The 24,919-nt window shown below is 31.9% G+C and overlaps 1 protein-coding gene and 1 long non-coding RNA gene across 3 annotated transcripts in view; one reads left to right on the top strand and one right to left on the bottom strand.

The window, feature by feature from the left end:
* LOC143227171 (uncharacterized) overlaps positions 1–1,422 on the bottom strand; it is a 5,757-nt gene extending 4,335 nt beyond the window's left edge. Inside the window, exon 1 of the long non-coding RNA XR_013014919.1 lies at positions 1,305–1,422. This is a non-coding gene — a long non-coding RNA (uncharacterized LOC143227171). The remainder of the gene's footprint in view (positions 1–1,304) is intronic.
* LOC143227100 (uncharacterized) lies at positions 407–24,919 on the top strand. 2 transcript variants are annotated; one of them, XM_076458623.1, is made up of 12 exons: positions 407–537; positions 6,306–6,492; positions 12,308–12,414; positions 13,452–14,158; positions 14,884–14,986; positions 15,788–15,917; positions 18,383–18,440; positions 19,473–19,643; positions 20,869–20,958; positions 21,125–21,207; positions 21,987–22,130; positions 22,501–24,919. In XM_076458623.1, the coding sequence occupies exons 2-12, from the start codon at positions 6,335–6,337 to the stop codon at positions 22,565–22,567; spliced, it is 1,818 nt and encodes a 605-aa protein (XP_076314738.1). In that variant the 5' UTR covers positions 407–537; positions 6,306–6,334; the 3' UTR covers positions 22,568–24,919. The 2 variants fall into 2 exon arrangements, with proteins under 2 accessions (XP_076314738.1, XP_076314741.1); XM_076458626.1 differs by lacking the exon at positions 407–537 and adding an exon at positions 544–668 and having other exon boundaries at positions 6,309–6,492.

Here is a 24,919-nt window from a genome sequence, read left to right as displayed (position 1 = left end):
TATTTTATCCCATTAATCCTTGGAAATGGCGTGAATAATCTTTTAAACTTCAATAGAATCAAATCTCACCTTACTTTTCTCAAAAGAAAAATAGTATACTTGAGAAATATTAACCAATGTCTCTTCCATCCTGGACCCCTTCCAATAAGTCAATATTTCATTTTTTATATAAAGAGACCACACTGTGCAAAGAAAACCAAGTGAGGCCTAACTGCTTTATAAATAAAACTTGTACTCTATCCCGTTTGCGTATCGAAAAATAAACGGTGAAGCTTATAGAGCAAAATACATTTTTACTCGGGTTAAGATCTTATTAACTAAAATATTAAAGCTATTATTATAGAACAACGCCATCTTTATTGAAATTATATGGAATTATGGCCGTAAAATAGGTCTTTCAACATTTATTTTTAATGTTTTACATAAAACTTACTTTTTTGGAGAGGTGAAGATAAGTAACGAACCAAGCATTGTGGATTAAATGAAAATGTCGTTTCTTTTAATTAAGTAAAAAAAGCACATGAAAATATAAAAAAACTAAGATAATTTTTGTTACTATTACTGCTAAGTAGGACTGAAATCTCGGGATAAAACAGATAGAGGAATTATCAGTACCTAAAATGATATTACTATTACGTGTAGTAATACTTGTAGTAGTAGTAGTAGAAGTAAATAGTGTTAGTATTAGTATTACGTACGTAAACGTTAAAACTGTTTAATTAAAGTAGATATTTGGATTAGATTTAAAATACAGTATAGTAAAGTGTAGTGAAGGCCTAACGTTGGATTTAATTAATAAATTATGTCGGTGAGATAATATACCCTAGGGAAAAATCAAGTTTGGTCAAGCGTATAAATGATGGATAGACCTTGCCAAATATGGCTGATTTTATTAAGGCCAGTTTAATTTGATATCGTTTACTGTAATAACTTGCTATAGTTTCTAAATAGTCTCCTTTTAAGTTTTTGGTTGGTATAGGAGAAGCATTTGATCCTAAGGTATTTTGTGACATGTTTTTACCATCAGTAAAAGTTTTCCTTATGCATATAAATTATTGTGTGCTTTCCTATTTTATAGTAGCATAATGTGCTTCCTAAGTAAAGTATTTTAACAGTAGAAATTAGAAATGTACACTATGCATCAGGCATAACTAGGCATTTTCTTTACATATATGATACATGGGAATGCTTTTCTGTAATTCAGTTAGAACTGCAGTAAATCTGTTTATAAACTATGTATTACATCATCTTCACCTCTTTTACTTTCTTTAGATACTATTATATATCTGTAGTTATTTCCCTACCTTCAAAACCATTATTATTGTGATGACCATGTGTCTTTGATGAACAGATGACTGACCCACCAACTTCAGCTACTTTTTTCCACCAACCAACTATTGTTTTGCAGCACCAATTTAATTATAAGTTGCATCACATTTTGAAATGTGAATGTTTATGTGATTCATTCCTAGCAATTTAGTGTCAAATATCCTGCTTGTAAAATAAAATTTAACGTCAATGTTATTTATACCTGTTTTCCAGTCATTTCAAAATTGAATAGGAAAATTATAGCAAATATTAATTTTTTTTTATCTAAGGGGAAAAAATATTTGCCATAATTTTTGACATTTTGTACTTCATGAATAAATAGTTAATGTCAACTAAGTTCCACTAAATATGTAGTTGTCTTCTGTAAATAAAATAAGTTTGTAATTAAATAATAAAATATTTTCTGTTACCAATAAGCACGATAGTATTTTATTTAAAACATATAATGATAGCAGTTAGAAATAATTAAGTATGCACTTAGCCAGTTTGCTTATGTACATTGTTAGAATAGAATAAACATTAAAGATTTGAGTCATCAGAATATTTTGCACTCAGTAAACTTACTAATTTGATGAGGATTTAATTTTAGTAAATCAAATAGCTACAAATATTGCAACTCAATGAAATCATAGTATATTTGTTTAAAAATATCTTGTGTCTTCTCACTGCAAATTTTTATAAAAATTTCAAAAAGATGTAATATAAAACATACTTTCATGATTGACAGGTGAAAAGGAACAGAAAGCAACATTTATAAAAGCTATACAAAGAACAAATCTGTAAATTCACTCTGCTGTGATGATCATTTTTTGTATTATCCTATCATATTTAAAATTTATAACTGTTTTCAAAAGTAATTTCATTAGAAAGTGATGAAGTAATGATGTGACACTTTACACGATTTACATCTTGAAATTCAAGAAGTTAATAATATATTGTCAAGGGGTGATAGGTTCTTAGCAAAAATAATTTATTATTTGATGTGGATAAAAAATTATAAAAAATGAATAAATTTGAAAAGGGGGTTGTTTAGACACATGCAATGTACTTATCAGACCAAGTGTAATGCTAGAGTGTAATTGTCTTGTATTAGCTTAAAAATCAGTTATTGGCTAAGGCTTTAACTTTATTGCTGTAGAATCCAGCTGTGTTGATTTCAGAATATATATATATGAGTATTGAAAAATCATTTTATTAAAATCAAACCTACAATTGAGTAAAACTGGTTTCGTTATCATTGACATACTACAATTTTAAATCATGAGAATTTTATTCAAAATGATGTGAAAGAAACTATCACATGTAGAATGAACACAAAGTTATAAAACTACAGGATTACTAGACATTTCCCAATGTGTATTGTCTTTATCTTTTTATTATTGGTTACAATGCATTATATTAGATATCCTCACTCCAGGAGCATACATCAGTGCATCAAGATATTTGTCATATACTTTAACACCACCACCTCCTACATACATGATGTATGTACCTGTGTAAAACCCATTTCCCTTCATGGTTATATAGTACTGTATAAATTCTAATACAAAAAATTGGAAGAGAGGTTTGATCCCCCATGATCCTTCCAGTATGTCTGCACTTCCATGTACAACATTAAATAATACAGTTACTAATTCCTAAGAAAAAATGGAGGGAGGTTTATATCCTTCTACACTATATCTGCACCTTCTTATACTTTATAAAGTACTTAGTTATTAATTTCTGTAAAAACAGTGTTTTGGATTTTGGCTCATCCTATTATTTCATGTCTGCTTGTACAATGCTAAAAGCTCCAGTTACACAATTATAACTTAAAAGCATAACACAGTGTAAAAAAAATATTAAATTTACAGGGTGGCTCGTAAGTCCCAACTCATCCATATATTTTATTGTATCCAGGGTATCACCAGTATTCTTGAGCTCATGTAGCCACGTACTTGTCACAATACGCTCTTCAAGTGGAAATGGGCTTACATTGGCCATATTTCTCTGAAAAAAAAAGAAACAAATTTATAATACATGCATAATTGAATATATCATAATAACATATAGATGGGTAGGGACTTACGAGCCCCACTGTACATTTTGTTTAACACTTAAATAACCAAAGAATTGGTGTTAGGTGTTACCGTTATATTTACCTCCCTATCTAGACAATGGTACAATATAATGACATGGACAAATAAACTTAGTATCTCTACTGTAACAAAGACGGGGGGGGAGAAAACTTATTTACAGTGGGAATCAAATTGTGATTAAATCATAGGCCACTTCTAGCATTATTATGTAGCCTTGCACTTAACAATAAACATATTGAGAATATTTTGTTTTCTTGGATAGTTGAAATAAAGTCAGTAAATCATTAGAACCTTAATTTCCATAATTATTTTTATGTTAGTTAAATTGATCATTATTTTAATTAATCAATTATTTGTTTAAACAGAAACACTCATTTCGATTGGGGCTGTCAGTGTTTTTATCGGCTGAGAGATGGAGACGTTCATTTGGTCTGGAGTTCTTTTTTCCTAGGGCTTCTGAAATTGCCTTTTTTTTATCATGGGAAGAATTTGGATTCCTTTTTCTGACACTTTAATGTGTCAGCTTCTCATGGGTTCAGTTTGTACCCTTCTATTAATCATCTGGATTTGTGAGATTGTGAAGCTTTTCCTTCTCCCCTTTGAATCTACTCCTCCATTGTTGACAGAGGGGGGCAACTACTTTCTCCTCCTTCCTCACTTTTCTCATTCAGGCTAGAAAATTTATTGTTTTGTTACATGACAGGATTGGTAGACCTTGTATCCTCCTCATTTTTTTGCTTGCCTTGATTTTTCCACTGGGAGTTGGCAATACATGTTTAGCTGCTGACATATTGATGTCAAAAGTTAGAGTTGTTGGCATGTTTGTTGAATTCTCTCTCTCCCCTTAAGTCCTGCTATATCCTGGCAACTAGGGAAGAGGGTACATCCATCATTGCAATTCTTTTGCCATCTATTTCTCATATCTGTAATCAACTGTAATCTCATAAATTGTTTTGTCCTGTCAGGTCTGTAAATGTTACATGATCCACTTTACCTCATTTTGTGGTGATTGTCTTGACTGTGTGTTTATCAAAATCCTTCAGAGTCCTTTGATGTTCCCTATTTCCTAAGAGGTCGATTCCCAAATATCCATTTTGCATATTTTAGTCCTTATAAGTGAGATATCTTCCAAGTTGCATCCCATGAGATACAGCACATTTGTTTTTCCTGGCCATTTCATTTATGCAATGGGGGACATCTTAGGAGCTGATATGGTGTTGCAATATTATTGTGGACCATCTCTTATGAACTATTATGAGTAAAGCTAAAGAGTCACTGCCAATCATTGGATTGAATAAATTATGGTAGATTTGATTTTAAAAATTTAGGGAACTTGGTTCACCTGTTGCACTTTTTCTAGAACACTGTTCATTACTCCCCAGATTCTACAAGTGTCCTTTCCACCTCCAATTTAAAGTCACTGCAGTGATGGACAGAATCTGTTACTTCACTCTCAGGTTCAGGTACAACCCAAAAGACCTCAACAACAGAATAGTTCAGAATATTGAACTTTTGTATTCAGTAATGAATCTTACTGGATTTTAAAAATTTGTCCATGAATCAGTTCTTGTAAACTGGTTTTCTATGATCCCTGTCCTACTTTATTACAAGATACTAGAGCCCGTGGAATGTTTTTCCCAGATGTTAACAGGAGTGGCACCAGCCTCTACGTGATCCTACTTGTAATTTTGATTCAGATTTGACACAAAGCTATCTGGCTGTGGGGTGCATGGCCCTTCTCTTTGATCAATGTTGGTTTTTGTATATTGTTCATGGAAGGTCCACTTCATAATTTTGAATGCAAAGTGATTCCATCCTAGGTCCTTGGTTGAGCACAGGTTTCACGTCCTCTCTATTATTCACCTAAGCAAGCTGAATACTCCTTGTTCACTTGGTTGGGGAGTAAGGATGAGTGTTCATTATTCCAAACTGGGTGAGTTCTGTCCCTTTGGTTGAGTACAACATGCATAATCCCATCATTTCAAGCCTAGGGTGTTGTCTTCTGAACTTCTTCAAATGGAGGGAAAGGTTTGTCAACTTCAGTATTGCTTACTTTCTCATAATGATTCTAGCAATGCAAAACACATTGCTCTGTGGTTTCTTTATAACATTATGGTCTAATAACCCAAGCTACCAATGACCCCCTAATTCCAACACTGAATTGTGGAACCTTGGCTGTCTGGTTGTGACTGACTTATGGTTAGTTGTGTACTGTTTCCACCCTTGATACAGGAACTCACTTCCAGGTCAAGAGCGTACCTGTTCTGGATGTTGTGTAGTTCTCCCAATTGTATATCACTTTTATCATGTAACATCACTGTTCTGTGCAGATGCTTTCTCTATGGATTATATCCACCCTAGCCTGTGGATATAAATCTCAATGTAGGATTCTAACTATATTGTCAGAGGATGGTATGTTTTGGAAGTTAATGTTTTCTTAAACTGAAAATGTATTTCCATTAATACTTACCTCAGTTTATATTCTTCTGTTCTGCCTACTCACTAAGAGCTGGTGTAAGTCTCAAAAAAGTGATTACATTATCTAAGTGAGGTGCTTATTACAGTACTGGGATAGGAGGATGCATTGATGAAGGTTGAAAAATTTGAAAATTGGATACTGCCATTGGCATTTACATTGGGTATGAAGTACTGGATCATGCAAGACCAGTGCTAAGACAGGTAAAGTCAATGTTTTAGAATTGTCAGCAGAGGTAAGTGTTATTGGAAATACATTTTCAGTGTAGGATAATATTAACTTATGGTCAAACTGTTAGACTAATTTCTGCAGAAGTCTTTCAAAAAAATTATTAACAACAGGATATACTTTTAACTGTTGTTTGCAGTAAGAAGCCACTGTATTTTCACAATCATAATTATATGAAACATATTTATCCATACTAGGATGGTGAACAATACCTGTAACCACAATGGAAAGTGCTGTTAGCTGTGTTGGTAATTGTAGAGAGTTATGTTGTAAAAGTGAAGATGGCTTAGAAAATGGACAACTGGCCATACCTGTTACAGATCATTCTAGGAAATTTGAAGATGAAGAAAATATCAATAGAGATAACCCATCTCTTCCCAGGTGAGGTTGATAATCTTCCATTTTTCCTTATATATGTAGTATTAAAAAGTTTGGAATATATAGTTTGTATATTTTGTGTTGAATCTTACTTTTTTTTTCAGGTTTGACCATGAATCAGTTCTTGTAAGCTGGTTTCTAGTAAGGTACATTACCTCTTTTTACATAACTAGCTATTCTCATTCAGTGCTACTGTCTATATGGAATTTTTTATGCACTTTCTAAGTCTTCTGCTTATGCTGCATTGGAAATAACTCATTCCAGTGCATTCTCATGCAAATCATAATGCAAAAACCCTCCACCAATGAGAGTTTTACATGCTCTCATTATGAACATGGCTCCCTCTGTTCAATTCTTCTGGACTGTCACTTCTCATTTGACAGTTTTCATATTTAGACACTTACAATGTTCTTTAATGTGAATGATCTTTATAACTTAGTTATATTTCTGAAGTATTCTTCTTTATTAATTGTTTTTTTTTATAAAACTAATGCTTTTATTTTCAATACACTTTCCAGTCTTTTTTATCTCTCTCTCTCTCTCTCTTGCACTTTTGTATTCATCTATCAATTTGTTTATTATTTACCATGATTTCCAAAATTAATGTTACTGCTTTAGGTATCACACCTACTACATGCACTTTCATTGGCAGTAGGCAGAATGCCCCATCACTGGAATTATCTGCAGTTATTGGCTGAAAAATTGATTATTTTATGAGTCACCCACTTTCTCAATAACAAGCCAAACCTGTTTGGTGTGAATAAGATTTAATAGCCTATCTCTACCATTGAATTTTGCCATGTCTTGCTGTGTCCCATATTCAGAATCAGCTAGGCCTAATACAGCATTTTTAAACATGATTTCTCAGGTATGTGATGATGTTATATCCATTTCCCCAATTTCTTATGGTCCCTGTCCTCCTTTGTTACATGATAGTTTTCCTTATTTAGTGTTTCCATCTTTTCCAGATATTAGGGTTCATTCTGTACATTTTGCTTCCCAATTGGTTAAAGATGCCAGCATGCTTCATCCCTCACAGACTACAGAGATTAGTTTACCTTTGCATACCATCTAGCTGACTGTCTGTTTCTAGTCAAAGCAGTTGGGGTTTTATTCCCCCCCCCCAATTTGGAGGCACTCCCTGATTTTCTGGTGCATTTAATCCATATCCAGTTTTCATGTCTTCATCTTATCTTTACTTCATTTCCATATGTCTTCATTCCAAGATAGCTTCTCCCTTATTACCTCCATATTGGTTCATTTGTCTTCCTTGGTTCTAGCCTTATACACGTGGCTTTCTGTTGTTGGGATCTTTTGGGCTGTGGTATGGCCCTGTACCAGGTTCATTTGTTACCCACTTATCTTGGAGAATTATGTATATCCCATTTTCTTCAGTGGTATATATTCGACTATGTTTCTGACACTTTGGAATCATATAGTTAACATCACCCTTTCTTATTGGTAGCTATTTGTTGCTGTTGGAACCAAAATAACACCCTATTTCCTTTTTCTATCCTAGTCCTTCACATCTCTTATCTTTTACTTCTTCCAGGGGTTTCTTATCTTGTTGTTTTCTGAGGATTGGATTGGCATGATGCTTACAGTATCAAGGACTACCCAGTGAGTTCTGGTCCAATGGGAGCTAGATTGTTTGAATTTCTTCCCCTTTGGTTTGTCCAATTAGGATGGGGAGTTATCAGTTTTGTGCACTACCCTCCTGGCTTATTTTGCCCTGTATGTTTTTGTTTTAGTGGTTAAAGCTTTTGCTTTTCATCCACATACTCTTGAGATGCATTTTCATTATTGTATTGGCAAGTAGCTGCTGTTAGCTTGTTTCATACTCTTCAGCTGCCCCTGGAGGTGACTCAAGTGGGCTGATGAATCCATTCAGAGAAGTCGTTTCTTCAACATACCCAGTATCTGATCCATATAGGTGTTTTTCAACATGTATTTCAATTGTTCCCAACCTTCTCCTCTTCAACTTTATTTGATGCAACTATCAGGTCACCACATTCCCACTGCTCCCTCTATTACAACTTGCAAGGTGCTATCACTTTGAGGGATGTGGTCTTCTATGGCTGTATTTATCCCCTTAGGTTGTGCTCATATGTAAACTCATCAGTGGGCTCTTCATGACCAGTGGAATCTTGCATGGAATCATTTGCAGGCTCTTATTATCCTTCCTACTATCATGTTTGACAGTCTGTGTTGGTGGTTGGACAGGACACACATCAGCAGGTGTCCTCCTTTCTCCTAGATTGCATATTTTCTCAGACACTTCCCTTCAGGGATTGGGGGAAGTTGAGTCATTCAACAGTAGGCTTCAGAGTATTAGTTTGAAGCCAACAGGTCTTATCATATCAACACTGGAGCTTTTCACTGTATCTCAAGTCTCAGATCATTTCCTCCATCTGGTTAGACATTTTCTGACAATGATTCAATCAGTAAGGTGGTGCCCATTCTCAGACCCATTCATTTTATAATTGGATCTTTTTTCCTGGGTCAACACACAATTTGTCCATATCATTGTGTTTCATGTTTCAGGTGCTTTCAATCTCGTCATGGATCATCTTTCCCATTCAGACAAAATCTATCCAAAGCATGGTCTCTTGATCCTCATGGTTTCCAATAGCTTTGCCTTCAGTGGTATACTCTTTACAACAATACCTTTGACACATCGATAAACCACAAACTGCCTTTGTTTTTGTCTCCAGTGTCTTATCCTGCTTTCAATGCTTTCAAAAAGTGTATGACCAACAAATGCCTATATGTTTACCCTCCCAATCAAGTTCTTCACTGGGTGATTTTAATCATCCATATCACTCAGTATCAAGTTCTGATTATTCCTTACTGGCAGACTCAGCCACAGTTACCTTGACCTGGACAGCTACAACTTGCTCCTTCACTACCTCTTTCACTGTTTCCCTCCCTTATTCGTCAACCTCGATCATGGGTACTTCATCCAGTGCTTCCTGTCCAACATTTTTGGTCCTTGGTAAGGAAATCAGGCTTTTTCCAAGGTGTAGTTCATTTACCTCTTCTATTCACCCTTCCTCCATGGAAATTTATCAACATCTGTGGATCATTTTCCACTGTTAGTCTCCAAGGCAGGGGTTTTCATCTGATCAGCTCACTGTTCCTTGTATTGCTGAGTTTCTTACTTGGCTAATTGATCAGGGATCCTTTGTCTCCTTGATTTCCAGTTATCAGGCAAGTATGTTGGACACCTTAGCTTTTCATAGTACTATAGGGTATTTACCTCTCCCTTGTCATCTTCTAGAGCAGGCTGATTTTCCAGACTCTGATGTCAATGTAGGATCCTTTACTTCCTCTCAAAACACTTTCCACATGTTTCTTGTTTCATCTTTCTTTTAAGACTTATTTCCTTCTCCTCGTAACCTGTAAGCATAGGCAATCTGTATTATTTGCCATTGATTATCCTCGACCTGATCTGGATAGACTTCGATGTCCTGTACATGATCTTAGATTTTATGTTGCCAGCACAGCTTCCATCCATGGTGCCCTTTCCCACCTCATCTCTTTTGCTGTCCTCCCATACTTTATACTGAATGTCTTCTCATCAAATTCAACACCTCACCTTTTCTGTGGAATTTAATTTTTCATCATCTACTGGAGAAATTTCTTCAATCAGGCGTGTGGATTACTTAAAATACATTCGTCTCTCACTACTTGCATAGGATTGAAATTTCTTCCTCTTCAGGCTATCATCTTTCACCTGTAGTTATTCTGCAGACTTTCATGTGACTTTGACTGGGTAAGTTATTTTTTTATTATTCTTTAATTAGTTGAGGGGTTTTATTTCCATTTTCAGGGTAATTACTTATTGTCTGGATCCCACTCTGTGGTGAATGGTGCCTGACAGGGTAGTCTTTAACTTTGTATCTCAGAACAGCTAGTATGGGTATTAACACTCTTATTGATGATCAGAGAACAATATTTCAACCTTCCTGTATATGTCAGGTGTTGATATTCCACTTGACTCACTACTACAGTTCACCCACCCCCTATTTTTTCTCTCTAGTGTAGCTTGGAGGTACTTAACACTTTTCAGTTCCAAGCCACTGAGGTGGTGAGCTGTGAAGGTATTCTCCTGAATGGTTTAATGCAATAAAAAGTCAATAAAGAAATACCATTCAGTGCAGAATAGGGCAGTAGTGTCTTGCTGGTGTAGATGATGTGATATCCTCCATTATAAAGCATAACCAAAGGAATGAGATGTCAAATTGCAGATCACCCATTAGGATGGGATCATCCTACACCCATGTAGATATCAGTTCCAAGTGATTAGGATTTGGTTTTAGAGTAAAAACAATCAGTATAAGTTCTCATTTGTGTATTATGGATGTCTGTCTTTCTTCCTCAGTTATACTCCAGCTATGCTGTAGGTCACTGTGGAGGCACTTAGAATTGTTGCAGTTTTTTTCCATACACTCAGTGTATCTTATTCCAAGGATGTTATTGCACCTGGGTTGGTTCCAGTCAGTTTCATTGTTGAGGAAGTTGATATCTGTGTGACACCAAATGTTGGGTTCCCTGATCAATGTATCATTTTCTATTTTTAATATGCTCTGTTCTAAATTCAAGGGGGATTTGAGATTTCCTAGTGGTATGGGTTGTGGATGTAGATGACTTGGCACTCTACACATTGGAGCACTTCCATTGTTTTTCCTATGCTACTTGGATGTGCTATGCTGTTTTTCTGCCCATGTATGCCACACCTTTCTTTGATTGGCATAGAGTATACCTGGTTCAAATGTGGTGCAGTCTCCTACATCAGGTCTTTGAATCTGATGCTCTCATCTCAAGGTACGTTTTCCCTTTCTCCCTTTGCACCAGACCCTCCACCTACTCGGGGGGGGGGGATTTTGACATTTATGTGAGAGAGGGTAATATACCATATTGGAATTTACAATATTTCTTATGTGTACATACTTTACCATGAAACCTGGTGCTTTTATTTTTTGCCAAAACTCGAAGTGATAGTCTATAGAATAGAGAAAATCATACGTGTAATGAGAGTGTCACACACTCTCTTGATGGAGGGTTGTTGCATGATGATTTACATGAGAAAGAGATTGGAATGTGCCATTCCAACAGAGGGAAAGCAGTAGGCTTGTGGCATGTATGAAAAGTTTTTGCATATAGAAGGCAGCACTGAGTAAGAATAGATATGTATATTAGAGAAGGCAAGTACTTGTAGGAAATGTATTTTTAATATAGGAAAACTATAACTTTAGTACAGTATTTAAACTCAAATATGTTTTAATGATTGTTTTGTACATAAGTTGTTTTGGTTAAAAAAGCAAAATAAGTGTTGTCTTTTATCCCAAGTAAAATTAATATTAAATATTTGAAATCTTATTTCAAATTACTGTATAGATCATGATGTTGGTGTGTATATGAAAGTACTGATCAATTTAATATGAAATTATACCAGATAAGTAGTCTGTAATATATGTGATTGTTGTCTGTAGTAAGTGATAATTTTCTAGTGTTATTTATCACTTACTGATTTTTATCTCCTATTTTTAAGATCATAACTATAGCTTCCCTGAAGTTAAAAGTGTATCTATAATATTTGTTGGCTTGTGTATATTCAGGTAATATAAATAAATCATTAAAAGTTTTAATTTTCCTGAGTACTGTAGACTTTGCCTTGAGGATCGTATGTAATTAAATCAATTATTGAACCTCGATATATTATAAATCAGAATACCATTTTATACAGCTAGAAGTTATTCTCTTGCTTTTTATGATAATTATGCATATTGTGCTTAAGATGTTATGATTTTCCCAGCTTACAAAGGTCTACCTCATTGAGTTTGGTAGAGACTAAATCACGGTCTTCACCACCACCTAAGCCACCTCGTAGAAAGTATTCTGGCAAGCTTCTGATAGATTCAGGTAAATTATACTCTAAATGTTGGACGTGTAGAATAAATTTTTAATATTTCAGTAATTTTTATTATTTAATAAGCAAAGAATATGATACATCAGAAAATTCATAAACCTGTTTCTTGTATTAAACAAACTGGTTTTTAAAAACTTTAATGCGAATAAAAATATTCCATTGAGGAAGAGAATCTCTTTGTTTACATACATTTTAGCTTTGAGAAAAAAAAATGTGTAAAATGGTGTTTGGTTTGACTTGCTACAAAATGGCTGTGTATAGGCCAGATAAGTTTAAAATTTATGAAGTTTGGAAAATATTCCATTCTCTCTCAGATGAAAAGTAGAGGAATAAAACCATATTGCATTGAACTAATTAGACATGTATGTGGATGAAAGATATGGGAGAACAGTTCTGTTGCAATAGTAGATAAACTAAACTACACAACTCTAAAAGATGGAAGTTATTATCATTTTTCATATAGAACTGAGGATATTATTGAAAACATCTCTTTTTCAAAATTGTATACTCGATCAGATTTGATAAGCTGCATGCTGTTAAATTGCTTTATGTGTACATGTGTTTTGTTTTTAATGGAAAAGGTATATATTGTGACCTCAAAGAGACATAGCTGTTCTAGTTTCAGAGTGTATATATGCATCCTTGAAATTCCTCTTGAAATTGAGAATGGAATTTCAAGGGCTTGAAAGAGAGTTCTTTGCAAAAGCACTTGATATTATGATAGCAGATTTTATCAATATATCGAACCTGAATACTTGTGAAGTTGAGTTCAATAAATAATCTTTCTTTTCTTTTTAGTTTGCATTCATATGTTGAACAAATAAATAGGAATTTTATAAAATTTCAGTAGAATAGGTCTGATTTTGATGTAGGCCTTAGTTTCTCAAAAGTACTTATAAAGTCCTTGAAAAGTGATTGAAACTGATTTAACTATGAAGGAAACATGCTATGTTGTCTTATCTTCTTAGTATAAATGTAACTTTCTCAATGCAGAGGAAAAGTATTTTTTTCTGTTATGTATATTTTTCAGATTCTGAGTCATCAGAAATTCTGAGGAAACTTACCCACCAACCAAACCACCGAAAAGATTCAATTTTGGAAAATTTTAAACGTGAAAGTTTAGATTATTACAGTAAAACCAAAGACAGTAGGTGGAGTGGTGATGAATTTTATTATTCTCTTCCTGCAACACTTTCTCAGGAAACTGCTATCAGCAGAACTAACATTTCACCAAGTTTAGAAAAAAACAGAAACCATTGTATAACTCCACTATTTAATGATTCCTATCATCTTTCACCTTCTACAAGCCATTCTCCTATGTCTATATACTATACACCCCCAGGACATCCCATGATAAATAACTATTGTACTGGTGGACCAAACAGTCTGCAGCATAAGATTGACCCACTTTGGTGTCCTAATAAAAGAAATAGCAATGCATTTAAAACCAGTAATTGTGTAACGTTAAAAAATAAAGAAAATGAAAATGTTCATGTTAATAGTATTCATGAACCTCTTCACAGAAGACATAACAGTGACCCATTACTTCCACGGGATCAAACACAAAGCAGAAAAAGCTGCTCCAAAAGAAGTAGGTCTTTTGTGGACTCACGCCTTCAGAATGTTCCCCAGTTTACTCACCGTGGCCTTACCAAAGGTAGACAGTTACTATGGGTACAGCAAGATCCAGTAGTTTTATTGGAAGAAATTAGAATGCTTGAAGAGATAAATGATAAAGTATGTTTAAGTATTTCTTATGAATTTTTATAAGGTATAAGTTTTTGTTTAGAAAATAAACATAAAAACCTAGTTATTATCATTCTAAAATATTGTATATCATTTACATTATAGTTTAAACCAGTAATCTCATATTTTCCTTTAAAGTCTAGCTTTAAAGTTTGTATGAAGAATACTTAAGTTTAAGAGCATCAGTTTAAATTCATGTAGTTGATGGCTGTTGTTTATATGAACATGATAGTGAAAGTTTTATGAAACATAGTTTATAGAGAGACATTTCTTGAGTTCACTAATTTTAACCACACCTGTTTTGAAACATTATCAAAAGTAACCTGAAAATAAAAATATGTGCAACTGAAAATTTTAATATAAGAAACTGATGAGTTGTACATTTAATATGAAAATATTATGAATAGCTTGCAACAGTGTAAGAATAAACAAATTTTATTTTTAAAAAGTATATTGAAAAAAATTTAAGAAATTTTCTTAAATATTTGTTAATGTTATTTTAAATTATTCATCTGATGAAGTTATAGTTATTTACTATTTGAAAAACATTCTAAGTCAAAGAAACTAGTGTGAAAAAGTGAGTTATTTCCTTAAAAAAATTTTTAAAAATAGATTCTACAAATCACCACTTCAGTACACATGTTTAAAGTAGCAAAACTGTGTGTGTCAAGTGAATCCAGTACAATGTATGTTTCAGAAATTAATATCTTTTTTAGTTATGGCAGAAGCTTCAAAAAGCTCAAGCTGAGATTGAGATACTGAGAAAGACCAGGGGAGAACTACAATCCCAGGTTAATCATCAGGGTCCTGGATTTGCTGGTAGGTTGACATACATGTGTGAAACATTACTTAATATTCAAGTGTGAAAACACTGTATGAATGTAAGAAAAGACAAATGAGAAAATTTCATATAGTTATTTGGTATTGTGCCTTCAAAAGACTGTATCTTATAATTAAAATGTGCTTATATTTCATACCATCTGAATAATTAAGTCATTGTTCTTTGAAACAAAATATGTCTAAAATAGTGCTGTATGTTTTTGAACATAATTCTATTCATATCTCGATGGAAGGTTGACCCAAGAAGGCTTAGACTGTTATATTTACAACATATTTACAAGATCTGAGTGTTGTGGGCTTCAACTCTCACATCTCGCTCTTCTAATTTCTAATTTTCTTATGTGAAACTATCAAATTGGAGGTTAAGACTGATAGATGGTGCATCCCCACTGCAATGTGGGTCCTATTCTGCAGTCACCTCTAAAACCTAGAATACATTTTATAATCCCATGTTGTAGCTTGTGCCCTAGGATTTTTTAAAAAAAAAAATATGCAGCATATTTTAAAAAATTCATGTTAATGTGTTTTGGTTTATGGCTTAAAAAAGTTATGGTTACAATTAATCACAGGTTTTTTTTGCTGTTTTTAATGTAATCCTTCCTCGTGATTTTGTTTATTCATTTAACTTCATTTAGATATAATAACTTAATTTCACTATATGTACATATTACAGTTTAGCGATATATTTTAGTTAGGAAATGTAATTAATTTGCTATGAGTGTTATTAATAATGGAATTCTATTTCTTGGGCATTTAAAGTCTTGTAAATCTCTTGTGTAGAGCTTTTAGCAGGTATCTACTATGCACAAAAAGAGAGAGATAGGTCAGTAGCATCAAGACTAAGACTGGCAAACCAGGAGAGAGATCAGGCAACACAACAACTTCAACAAGCTGTACAAGTACTGGGGAAGTAAGTAAAAAATGTACTATCACTATTAATGGCTCAACATATCTTCTACGTGTTGTATTATTCAATAAATGTTGTGTTATTGACATATTCTGTTACTCTTCTGGACTGTTATCAAGTACAGTAGCTGAAAAACTATCCTATTTAACTGCTAAGTAAAAAACTGACAATTCAAATATTGGTTATGATATGTTAGGTGCATATGTGCTATGCACTATGAAGATCGCTGATATTTACAGTACAACAATTCAAAAATTTGTAAAATAGCAACTTCTCCATCTGTCTACATACCTCACCATAGCAGAGCTAGAACAGTCACTACAAGATGTCTACAGTCTATGTAATATATTCAATATTTTTTCTATAGATAGTAAACTTCTCTTGCATATACATAAACATCTTTTATACCCAGTTCAACACAATGAGGGGTACACACATGACAGTTGTTAAAGAATATACTCTATACAGGTATAACAATCAAAAGTTTTAACTATTATGAATGTAAAATGAAGTAGAGATCCTGCTACAAAAAGTAATGAAACAAGAGTTAAAAACACAGTCATAAAGTTTATAAATATGTAATTGTGGTTTTATATATTCTAAAAGCTATAGCTATCAGGGATATGAAAATACTGAAAGTTTATAGATGTTGTGTTTATTCCATGGACATATAAATATTGAGCAAATAAACAGGAAAAAAAAATTTATTTTAATAGAAAGTAAGGATCATTAGTTTTTTATAGAATTGCTATTAGAAGTATCTAAACCAAAATAAATGCTACAATAAAAAATACACAGACAAGTAAAGTGATAATAGTGGGATAGATTTTAAAATGACTTTCACTTCCTGCTTTGGTTGGAAAACTTAAGACTGCTTTATTTAATTATACAGATCATAATGCTTTTACTTTGCTCTGAATAGGCTGTGCTATTGCTAACTTAGACAAATTTTTAATTAACTTTTTGTTAATTAGTATACCCTAAGTACTCCAATCATTGTTTCTTTATGATCTTACACCTGAGTCCCTAACAAATGTCAGAAATATATAAAGTACATTTTAAGGATAACAAGGGAACTTTTGGTTCGTCTGGACTATCCCATCTGCTAAATTTAAAATAAAAATAAAATACACAAAACCAGCCCACCTCATTCAACTATTTATTAAGCCTTTTTTATATGTACTACATCTACCACATTGGAAAACAACCCATTACAAAAGCTAACCACCCTGTTATAAATAAAAAATGTCTTAGCTGGAGATGACTCCTACATGGCCAAAATTTATGTTTGTCTCTCCTAATTGTGCCATTCTCATCATAAGGTACAAAAACAAAACTACTCACGTACACCATCAATTCCCATAATAATTTTGCACATCCTCTTCTTGTCCCAACAAAGTTTCAGATATCTTAATGTGTCCTCATATGACAACTTTACCATCCGACATAGCCCCCTCTGAACCCTTTACAACAATTCATAAGGTAAGGAGCTGAAGACTGAACACAGTACTCCAAATGTGGCCTAACCATTGACCTATGCAGTTATATTGTAACCTCTTTTATTTCTACAAATGCAACATAAAATCCTGTTTGCCACTAAAAACAGGATAATGTTTTAATGCTTAAGAGGCTGATGAACCAAAACAAGAGATATTTTTCTTTCATAACACTGTTAAGGATATTCCAATCAAAATTCTACTTCTAGGTAATATTATTATGTTCTACATGCATTATCTCACATTTATTATAATGAAAATCCATCTGCCATTTATTTGCTAAAGCCCCACAATGGCACACACAGTTGTAATATCTGTGGACTCACACCAATAGAACCCGGTTTCAATACCCATAGTGGGCAAAGCACAGATAGCCCACTGTGTTGGTTTGTGCTTAATTAAAACAAAATAATACTCAACTCACTAAATAATTCAAATATTTTTATAAAACAACAGGGTCCTCAAATCTGAAATATCTAACACCTTAATATCACCAGCAGATTTAAGTAATTAATAACAGTAAGTATTCAACAGTTGCTTTATTTTTTTTTACTTTAATATTATGTAAATGCTAAATATTTTCAGCAGATACTGTCAAGTACAAGAATAGTTAGGTATCACCATTATAAAGCTTGTAGTATATATTGTTGAAAGTAGGAACAATGATGATAAGTTTTTGTATATATGTATCTTTTGTGTTTGTGTGTTAAAGATTTCTTTTATTTTTCACCAAAGTTCAAACTGAAGTAACTGTTTGAAGCTACAGTAAACCGTTGAACGTAACAGTTGTTTTGTTATAGCATTGTTCTTTTGCCTGTTATTCAAAGTAACTAACTTTGTGGACTAACAATTTGAAATCTTTACCATGTACAATTAAATATATACTTGTTAACAACTGATGAAACTCGAAACTGTTTAATTTTGAATTTGTCTGAACTGGTTGAACATTCTTTTATCTTCTTTGCAAAATAGTAAGCATCTTCTAGAAACAGACAGCAATGATGATGATGATGATGATTCTGCAGATATGGTAAGTTATATTTTGCAAATAAAGTTCAGCTTGAATTTGTGTTTTTCTTAGCTTTTGGAAAGTTGATTATCTTAAGTTAAGGTTAAAGTAGTGATACAATGTTTCATCTGACAGAACTTTCTTTTGTAATCACATTAGCAAATGATTTTTTTTTTCATTTCTTTCCTATACACAATTCTATCCTTGTTTTATAAGGTTATTTAAGTATGAATAAGATGACAATATTAAAGTAAGAGATGTATCTTATAATGTTATTTGAATTACTAAAATATAAAAATTAGAAACTTATCAGGTTAGGTAAGAAAACTTGAAAAGAGAAAAAGTTTGCTTCTCATAACTTGCATTATTTTTTATTTTGTTTCATATTTTTCAACTTTCCCCACTCTCTACTTTTAGTTAGTGTTAGGATAAGTAAAGTGAATGTTAAAATATAGTTTTAACGAAAAACATTTTTGATATTCATTTAGGATGTTCTAGAAATGAAATATGAAAAGTGACAGATTTTTAAAAAATTTATTTTTAATATTAAAATCATTTTGAACTTAGACTAGTCTGAGTCAAATTGACTCGTTAAATTTTAAGATAATTCTTTGGTAAAAAATACTTTAATAGAAATTCTTATTTTTGAGAGGCACGGCATACTTGTGATGCTTACTAAAAACCTGCTGAATGTTGTTATGTTATACATAGTAAATTTGGTATCATAGTAAACACAAACGTTTGATATTTTGCACCATTACAATTCACATAATCCTAATAGTGGGTTATTTTTTAGGTTTACTGTATAAACATAGCTTGCTGTAATCAAAAATTAATAGTAATAATTTATCATTTGCTATGAGATGAAATGTTTTTTTAATAAGTACTGTGTACAGTTGAGGTGCAACTATTTAAATGTCTTTTTTTTTTTTTTTTAGAAAATAATACATTTACTTATTCCTCTCAAGTAAGAGAAAAAAACAACAGATAATGTATTCTCAATATTTATCTTTCAGTTAGTCAATAAGTTACTGATTTTTAATTTTCTTGCAGGATCTGAACAAAGTACTAGACAGTTTAGAAACAACACACAGTCCGGCTTGTCTTCACCACCACCAAGAGACATTGCTAGCAAATGTTCAGAAGGCAAAAAGTTGTAGACAGCATCAAATGACAAAAGAGCTTAATATGTTACTACAGGAAAAGAATGCTGCTTTAGAAAAAGTAAGCCATTTCAAAACATTTACTTTTCCTGTCGCCTGAAATTTGGGACATTTAGCTCATGGTATGTAGAGTATCCTTGAGGTTGGAATTACTGTTTACTTTGACTTACCATTTATAATCTGGAATTTGATTTTTTTTGCTCACAAACATACTTGTAGTTTTTCAGAGTTCATAAATTGCATTGTTACATAAAGTAGTTAGAAACTGTTCATTATTAAGAAAATCTCTTTTTAGTTATGTGTGAGTGTATCATGAGTAAAAACCTGTTTTACTGGAAACATTCCTTCTACTGGTGTATAAAGTCTTTAAAACTGGTTAGAATTACCTATTTTATTGGGAAAGTTAAATCTACCAGTTTATAAGTATTCATATATGTTTTTCAATGCCCTCATATTTATTTTGAATGTTTTTTTCAGTTTATGAATGCTTTCATTTAGTCAGAAACTGGGTGGAATCTTATGAAGTGAATGAAGAATCATCTTTATAACAGTTTTTATTCTACTAATTAGAGCTTGTTTCATCTCAACAATTATTTCTTGTTGTTCCAGTTGACTTCTTTGTATATTAATCCTCAGTTAATACAAGAAGTTGCTTGTAGAAACCAGCCTGCTTGGTTTTATTTTGACATCAGTTTTGTTTTCATATTTTTCATACATATTTCATTATACACATGTTAATTAGATTTTCTGTTTTATTACCCCTCCCCCCAATTGCTTTGCAGTAAATTAAGGGCTTGTAGCTCTATATTTCAGTGTTGAATACTCATGGCAGGTCAGTATGTATATATCACATTATGCAGCTTTTTGCATAAGAACAAATTATTTTAAGAGATTGAGAATTAAAAATATTTTTTTAATTTTTCAATCAAATTATATCTTTTAAACTACCATCTCAACAAAAATACAAAGTTTCCAAACAATAGGTTTGTTTGTCTTTAGTTATAAATGTTGTTTCAACTGGAAAATGTAATTAAAATTTAAATCTTAATGGTATTACAAATATTTAATCAAGAAAAAAATCCAGTCTAACATTTGTATCTTTAAGTTGATGGATTAGAAGAAAAAAAAACATTTTGCAACAATGTACAAGTTTAACTAGGTTTTGTTGAACAATGTGAAAAATAAATTATTTATGGTTTAAAACATGCTGTTTATGGACCTCAAAATTATTTGAGGTGAGGGACCTTTGTATTTAATTTATAAATAAATTTTGTTAATTTTGTAAGGCAAAACTGCTAGAACAAGAAATTCTCCTTTGGAGAAGGAACAGTGGTTCTTGGAGAGAAGGCTCAGAAGAATGGGATGCTAAACTAAAGGTAACATGGCAATTCTTAGGTTAGTAATGTTATATTTAAATAATTTTGAATTCTGTAATAATGATTAATACATTTTGTACAAGTAAAATTAAAAATGGCATATATATTTCTTATTGTTCCAACTTGGTCTCTTTAACATAAGTCATGTTTGCCTGTTGTCATGTAGGAAACAATGCAACAGGAAACAGAAGAGTATGATTCACCTGTAACTAAGTATGAGGAATTAGACACTTTTTGTAGGGACCAACCGTAAGTCTAGTGTTTAACTATTTTCTGACTTGTTTTAAAGGAAGAGTAGAATTGTGATTTCAAATAGCTTACTTTTTCAGTGCTGAAACATGGTTTATGCACAGTTTAATTGTATTAGAGGGAAAATATTTATTTAAATTTGTAGTTTAGTATAAATTTAAATACCAGAATTGATAACTTTTAACATGATTTTTTAAATATTTTTCACACAGCAGCATGATTTTGAAACATTTTTGGTACATCTGAATTTAAAATTGGGATTTAAAACAATTCATGATTTTCCAACCTAATGAAACCAGCACTTAAGTAAAAGAAATTTTGTCATTTCAAGCAGCTAAGTTTTGTTTTAATCATTATTTTGTAATTCCAAATGATAGGTTAGTTAAATATCCTATAAAGTAAGATAGAGCTGTATTATGTTTTAAGAAGTTCACTCATTTGATTAAACAGCTACTAGCTCTAGGAAAACAATTCTTGTTTCTATCAGTTCTTTGTAGGTTTTGTTTTAAGAAATTCATTGATTTCATTAAACTGGTACCAACTCTGGGAAAGAATTTTTCAATTTTCACAGCCTCCTCAGGAACAACTTTCTACTTTAATTGTAAATCATTATGATAACTAGAATACTACTTCTAAAGAAGTTATAAAAATTAGGATGGTAATCAAATAATGACATTTTTTCTCCAAGAACAAATGGTCATTTAGTATAATCACATATCTTTTAAAATGCTCCATTATAATTTGACAAATGGATTATATGAACCTATATACTCTTATAGGTGTCTTTCAGCTGATGCAGATGATAAACAGGGTGTTGTGGCTACCTTGAAACAGTCGGATCTGGAAGCAAAAGTTGAAAAGTTACGAGAGACTTTGAACTATGAAAGTAATGCAAGGCACAATGCTGAAGAAAATTGCCACAGGTAACTTAAAAATGTGTGAAATTTATTTTAACCACTATTTTCAGGTACTGACTTGTATCTTTTAATTTTTAACAACAGTAGTTATGGTTTAAATTACCAGTTTTCACTTTAATGTACTTTCTTAGTCATATATTTAATATTTGGTTTATCTCTGCTAGACATGCTTTTATTTCATTTTTTTCTGCACTCCTCTGCTAATCATAAACAGTAATTCAATTTATTGCATATAAGAAGTTTCAGAAGGAAAAAGTATTTATACAATATTTTATAAAAGTAATTAAACAGTGATAAATTGTTTGTTTTTGTTTTCTCAATCATTCTATAAGTCCCGTGAATTGCTAAAATTACTGACTGATCTTGTGTTTTTCAGGTTAGAAAACTTAGTAAGTGTACTGAAAAAGAAAGTTAATGGACTGAATGTTGGACTGCCAGTTTGAATCAATAATTAGTCTAGTCATGGTAACACCATGTTTTTTGTTGATGAATACTTTTAATTACAGTCTGCTGTTATGAGTGATTACTTTATAAAACAATTTGTTACTGTTTATGGCTATTCCATTGAATTAGCTTGTTGCAGTTCAAGGCATCTTTGTTATACTGTTTACTGTTGCTGGTAGTGGTTACTGTCCATTTCTGGGACCAAAACAAAAGGTTGATATATACAACATTTACATGTGCATAAAATATTTAGAAATGACTTGGGTATATCAATTGTATTGAACCAGTAATTGTGAGTTTAATTCCTGTGTTATATATTAATATTAGATGTAATTTTTTTTCTCCATTTTGACTAGTTCTTTTAAAAATATATTATGCTTTTTAAAATCATTATGCTCAATAGCTTTAGTATTCATGTTTTTGTGAATATTATTGAGTTAAGCATTTATGGCAGATTTATTTTCTCTTTCTAATTTGGTTGAAATGTTCTACTCAGAACTTTATTTGTGTGTAAAAGAATATTGTGTCAAAATAGATTTAACTGCCGTGAATATTTTCTTCAGCTGAAACCAAATGTTTATTGCAGTTTGTGATATATTGTTTTATATAAATCATTTTTTTGTGTTTGATATTTGGTGCTGTAAACGTTACAGAATTTGGCATTATATTTCAGGGTGTATTTGATGAGGTTATATTTGTTGTTATACTCAAAAGATTTTGGTTGAATGTTTTTCACAGAGAAACTTTACTAATTATTTTTTGGTTATGCAGTTTTCCCTGCTTACTATTAACATGTCATGGTGCTAGTTATTACGATTTCGTTTTGCATTTCCGTCCATACCATCTATTAGAAATAATGCGTTATTAAAGCCAGCCATTTCATCACCATACAGACAAAAATAATTCTAGTTATTACCGTAAAATAAAGTATGTTAGTACCAAAAATCGTAACGAGGTAAGCCACTTAACGTAACTCGCATATTACTAACTTTTATGGAAAATAAATCTAGAACATTGCCCAAAAACAAAGTAAGCTACATCCTTATTTAAAACAAATAAGCTAGTATCATTACGGTAAAGAAGGTTCCTTTAAAGAGAAGTGATTGAAGTTGATGTCTTTATTATCTTGAATATATATTATTTTTTGTCTTTGTAGCTATTAAGTCAGCAATATAAAATTGTAGTTTTCTGATTTATTGAATATTTTTATACATGTATTTAAACATGAGTCCTGCAGTTTCTAGAACATTCTTATTATGATAACGAAGACATGAAGAAAAAAAGGTCTGTGAAAATTATACATTTTGTTTGGTCGTTTTGGGTTTAAAGACTAGGTATATTTTAACTACACAAAATGTAGTTTACTGTATAATAAAGCAGAATGATTTAATATTGTAGAAGTCTGTATATAATAATTTCATTTATTTGCTCTAACTGTATAGAAAGTTCCTATATATAATGAATTTTAAACTGAATAAAAATTTGACAAATTTATTTTATCAAAAGGGCAAAATTTCATGTACTTTTTTTAATAAATCTGCACTTCAAAATTGCTCAGTTTGCCAGAGGACCTTTCACTATAAGATTGAACATACTCAATTATCTGATGTGTTTTGTTTTATATATATAAAACTTTTCATTGATACTGAAAACATAATTCATTGTTTGATTTTTCTTACTCCATCCTATTTTAACACTGTATAAAAACTTCTAGTTAAAAATACATCTATAAAATTAATGTAGCTATATACTGGTACGTTATCTGGTATCAGTATCTTGGCTCTTTTATGTTCATTTTATAAGTGTACAACAGTGTGTTCTCTAACATCAGCAACTTGGATTTTATGTTATGTTAATTGCATAAATGCACAGTAATGTCTACTCTAATTGTGTATGCACTAGTGTTCTAGCATAAGCAACTTGGATTTAATGTTAATTACATAAGTACACGGTGTGTTCTCAAACACTGGTAACTCGTACTTGTTAAATACATAAGTGAACGCAAACGTTTTCTCTGACATCAACAATTTGTACTTGAATGTAACTATGTAACCTTGCACTATTATGCAACTTGTATTTTATGTTAATTACACAAATGCCTACTGGTATGTTCTGCAACATTAGTAACTTGTATTTTATGGTAATTACACAAATGCCTACTGGTATGTTCTGCAACATTAGTAACTTGTATTTTATGGTAATTACACAAATGCCTACTGGTATGTTCTGCAACATTAGTAACTTATATTTTATGGTAATTACACAAATGCCTACTGGTATGTTCTGCAACATTAGTAACTTGTATTTTATGGTAATTACACAAATGCCTACTGGTATGTTCTGCAACATTA

This window comes from Tachypleus tridentatus, chromosome 1 (genome assembly GCF_004210375.1).
Source record: "Tachypleus tridentatus isolate NWPU-2018 chromosome 1, ASM421037v1, whole genome shotgun sequence".
NCBI classification, from domain to species: Eukaryota; Metazoa; Arthropoda; class Merostomata; order Xiphosura; family Limulidae; genus Tachypleus; species Tachypleus tridentatus.
The sequence above is the reverse complement of the archived record's forward strand: the minus strand, read 5'-3'. Positions and strand labels throughout refer to the sequence as shown.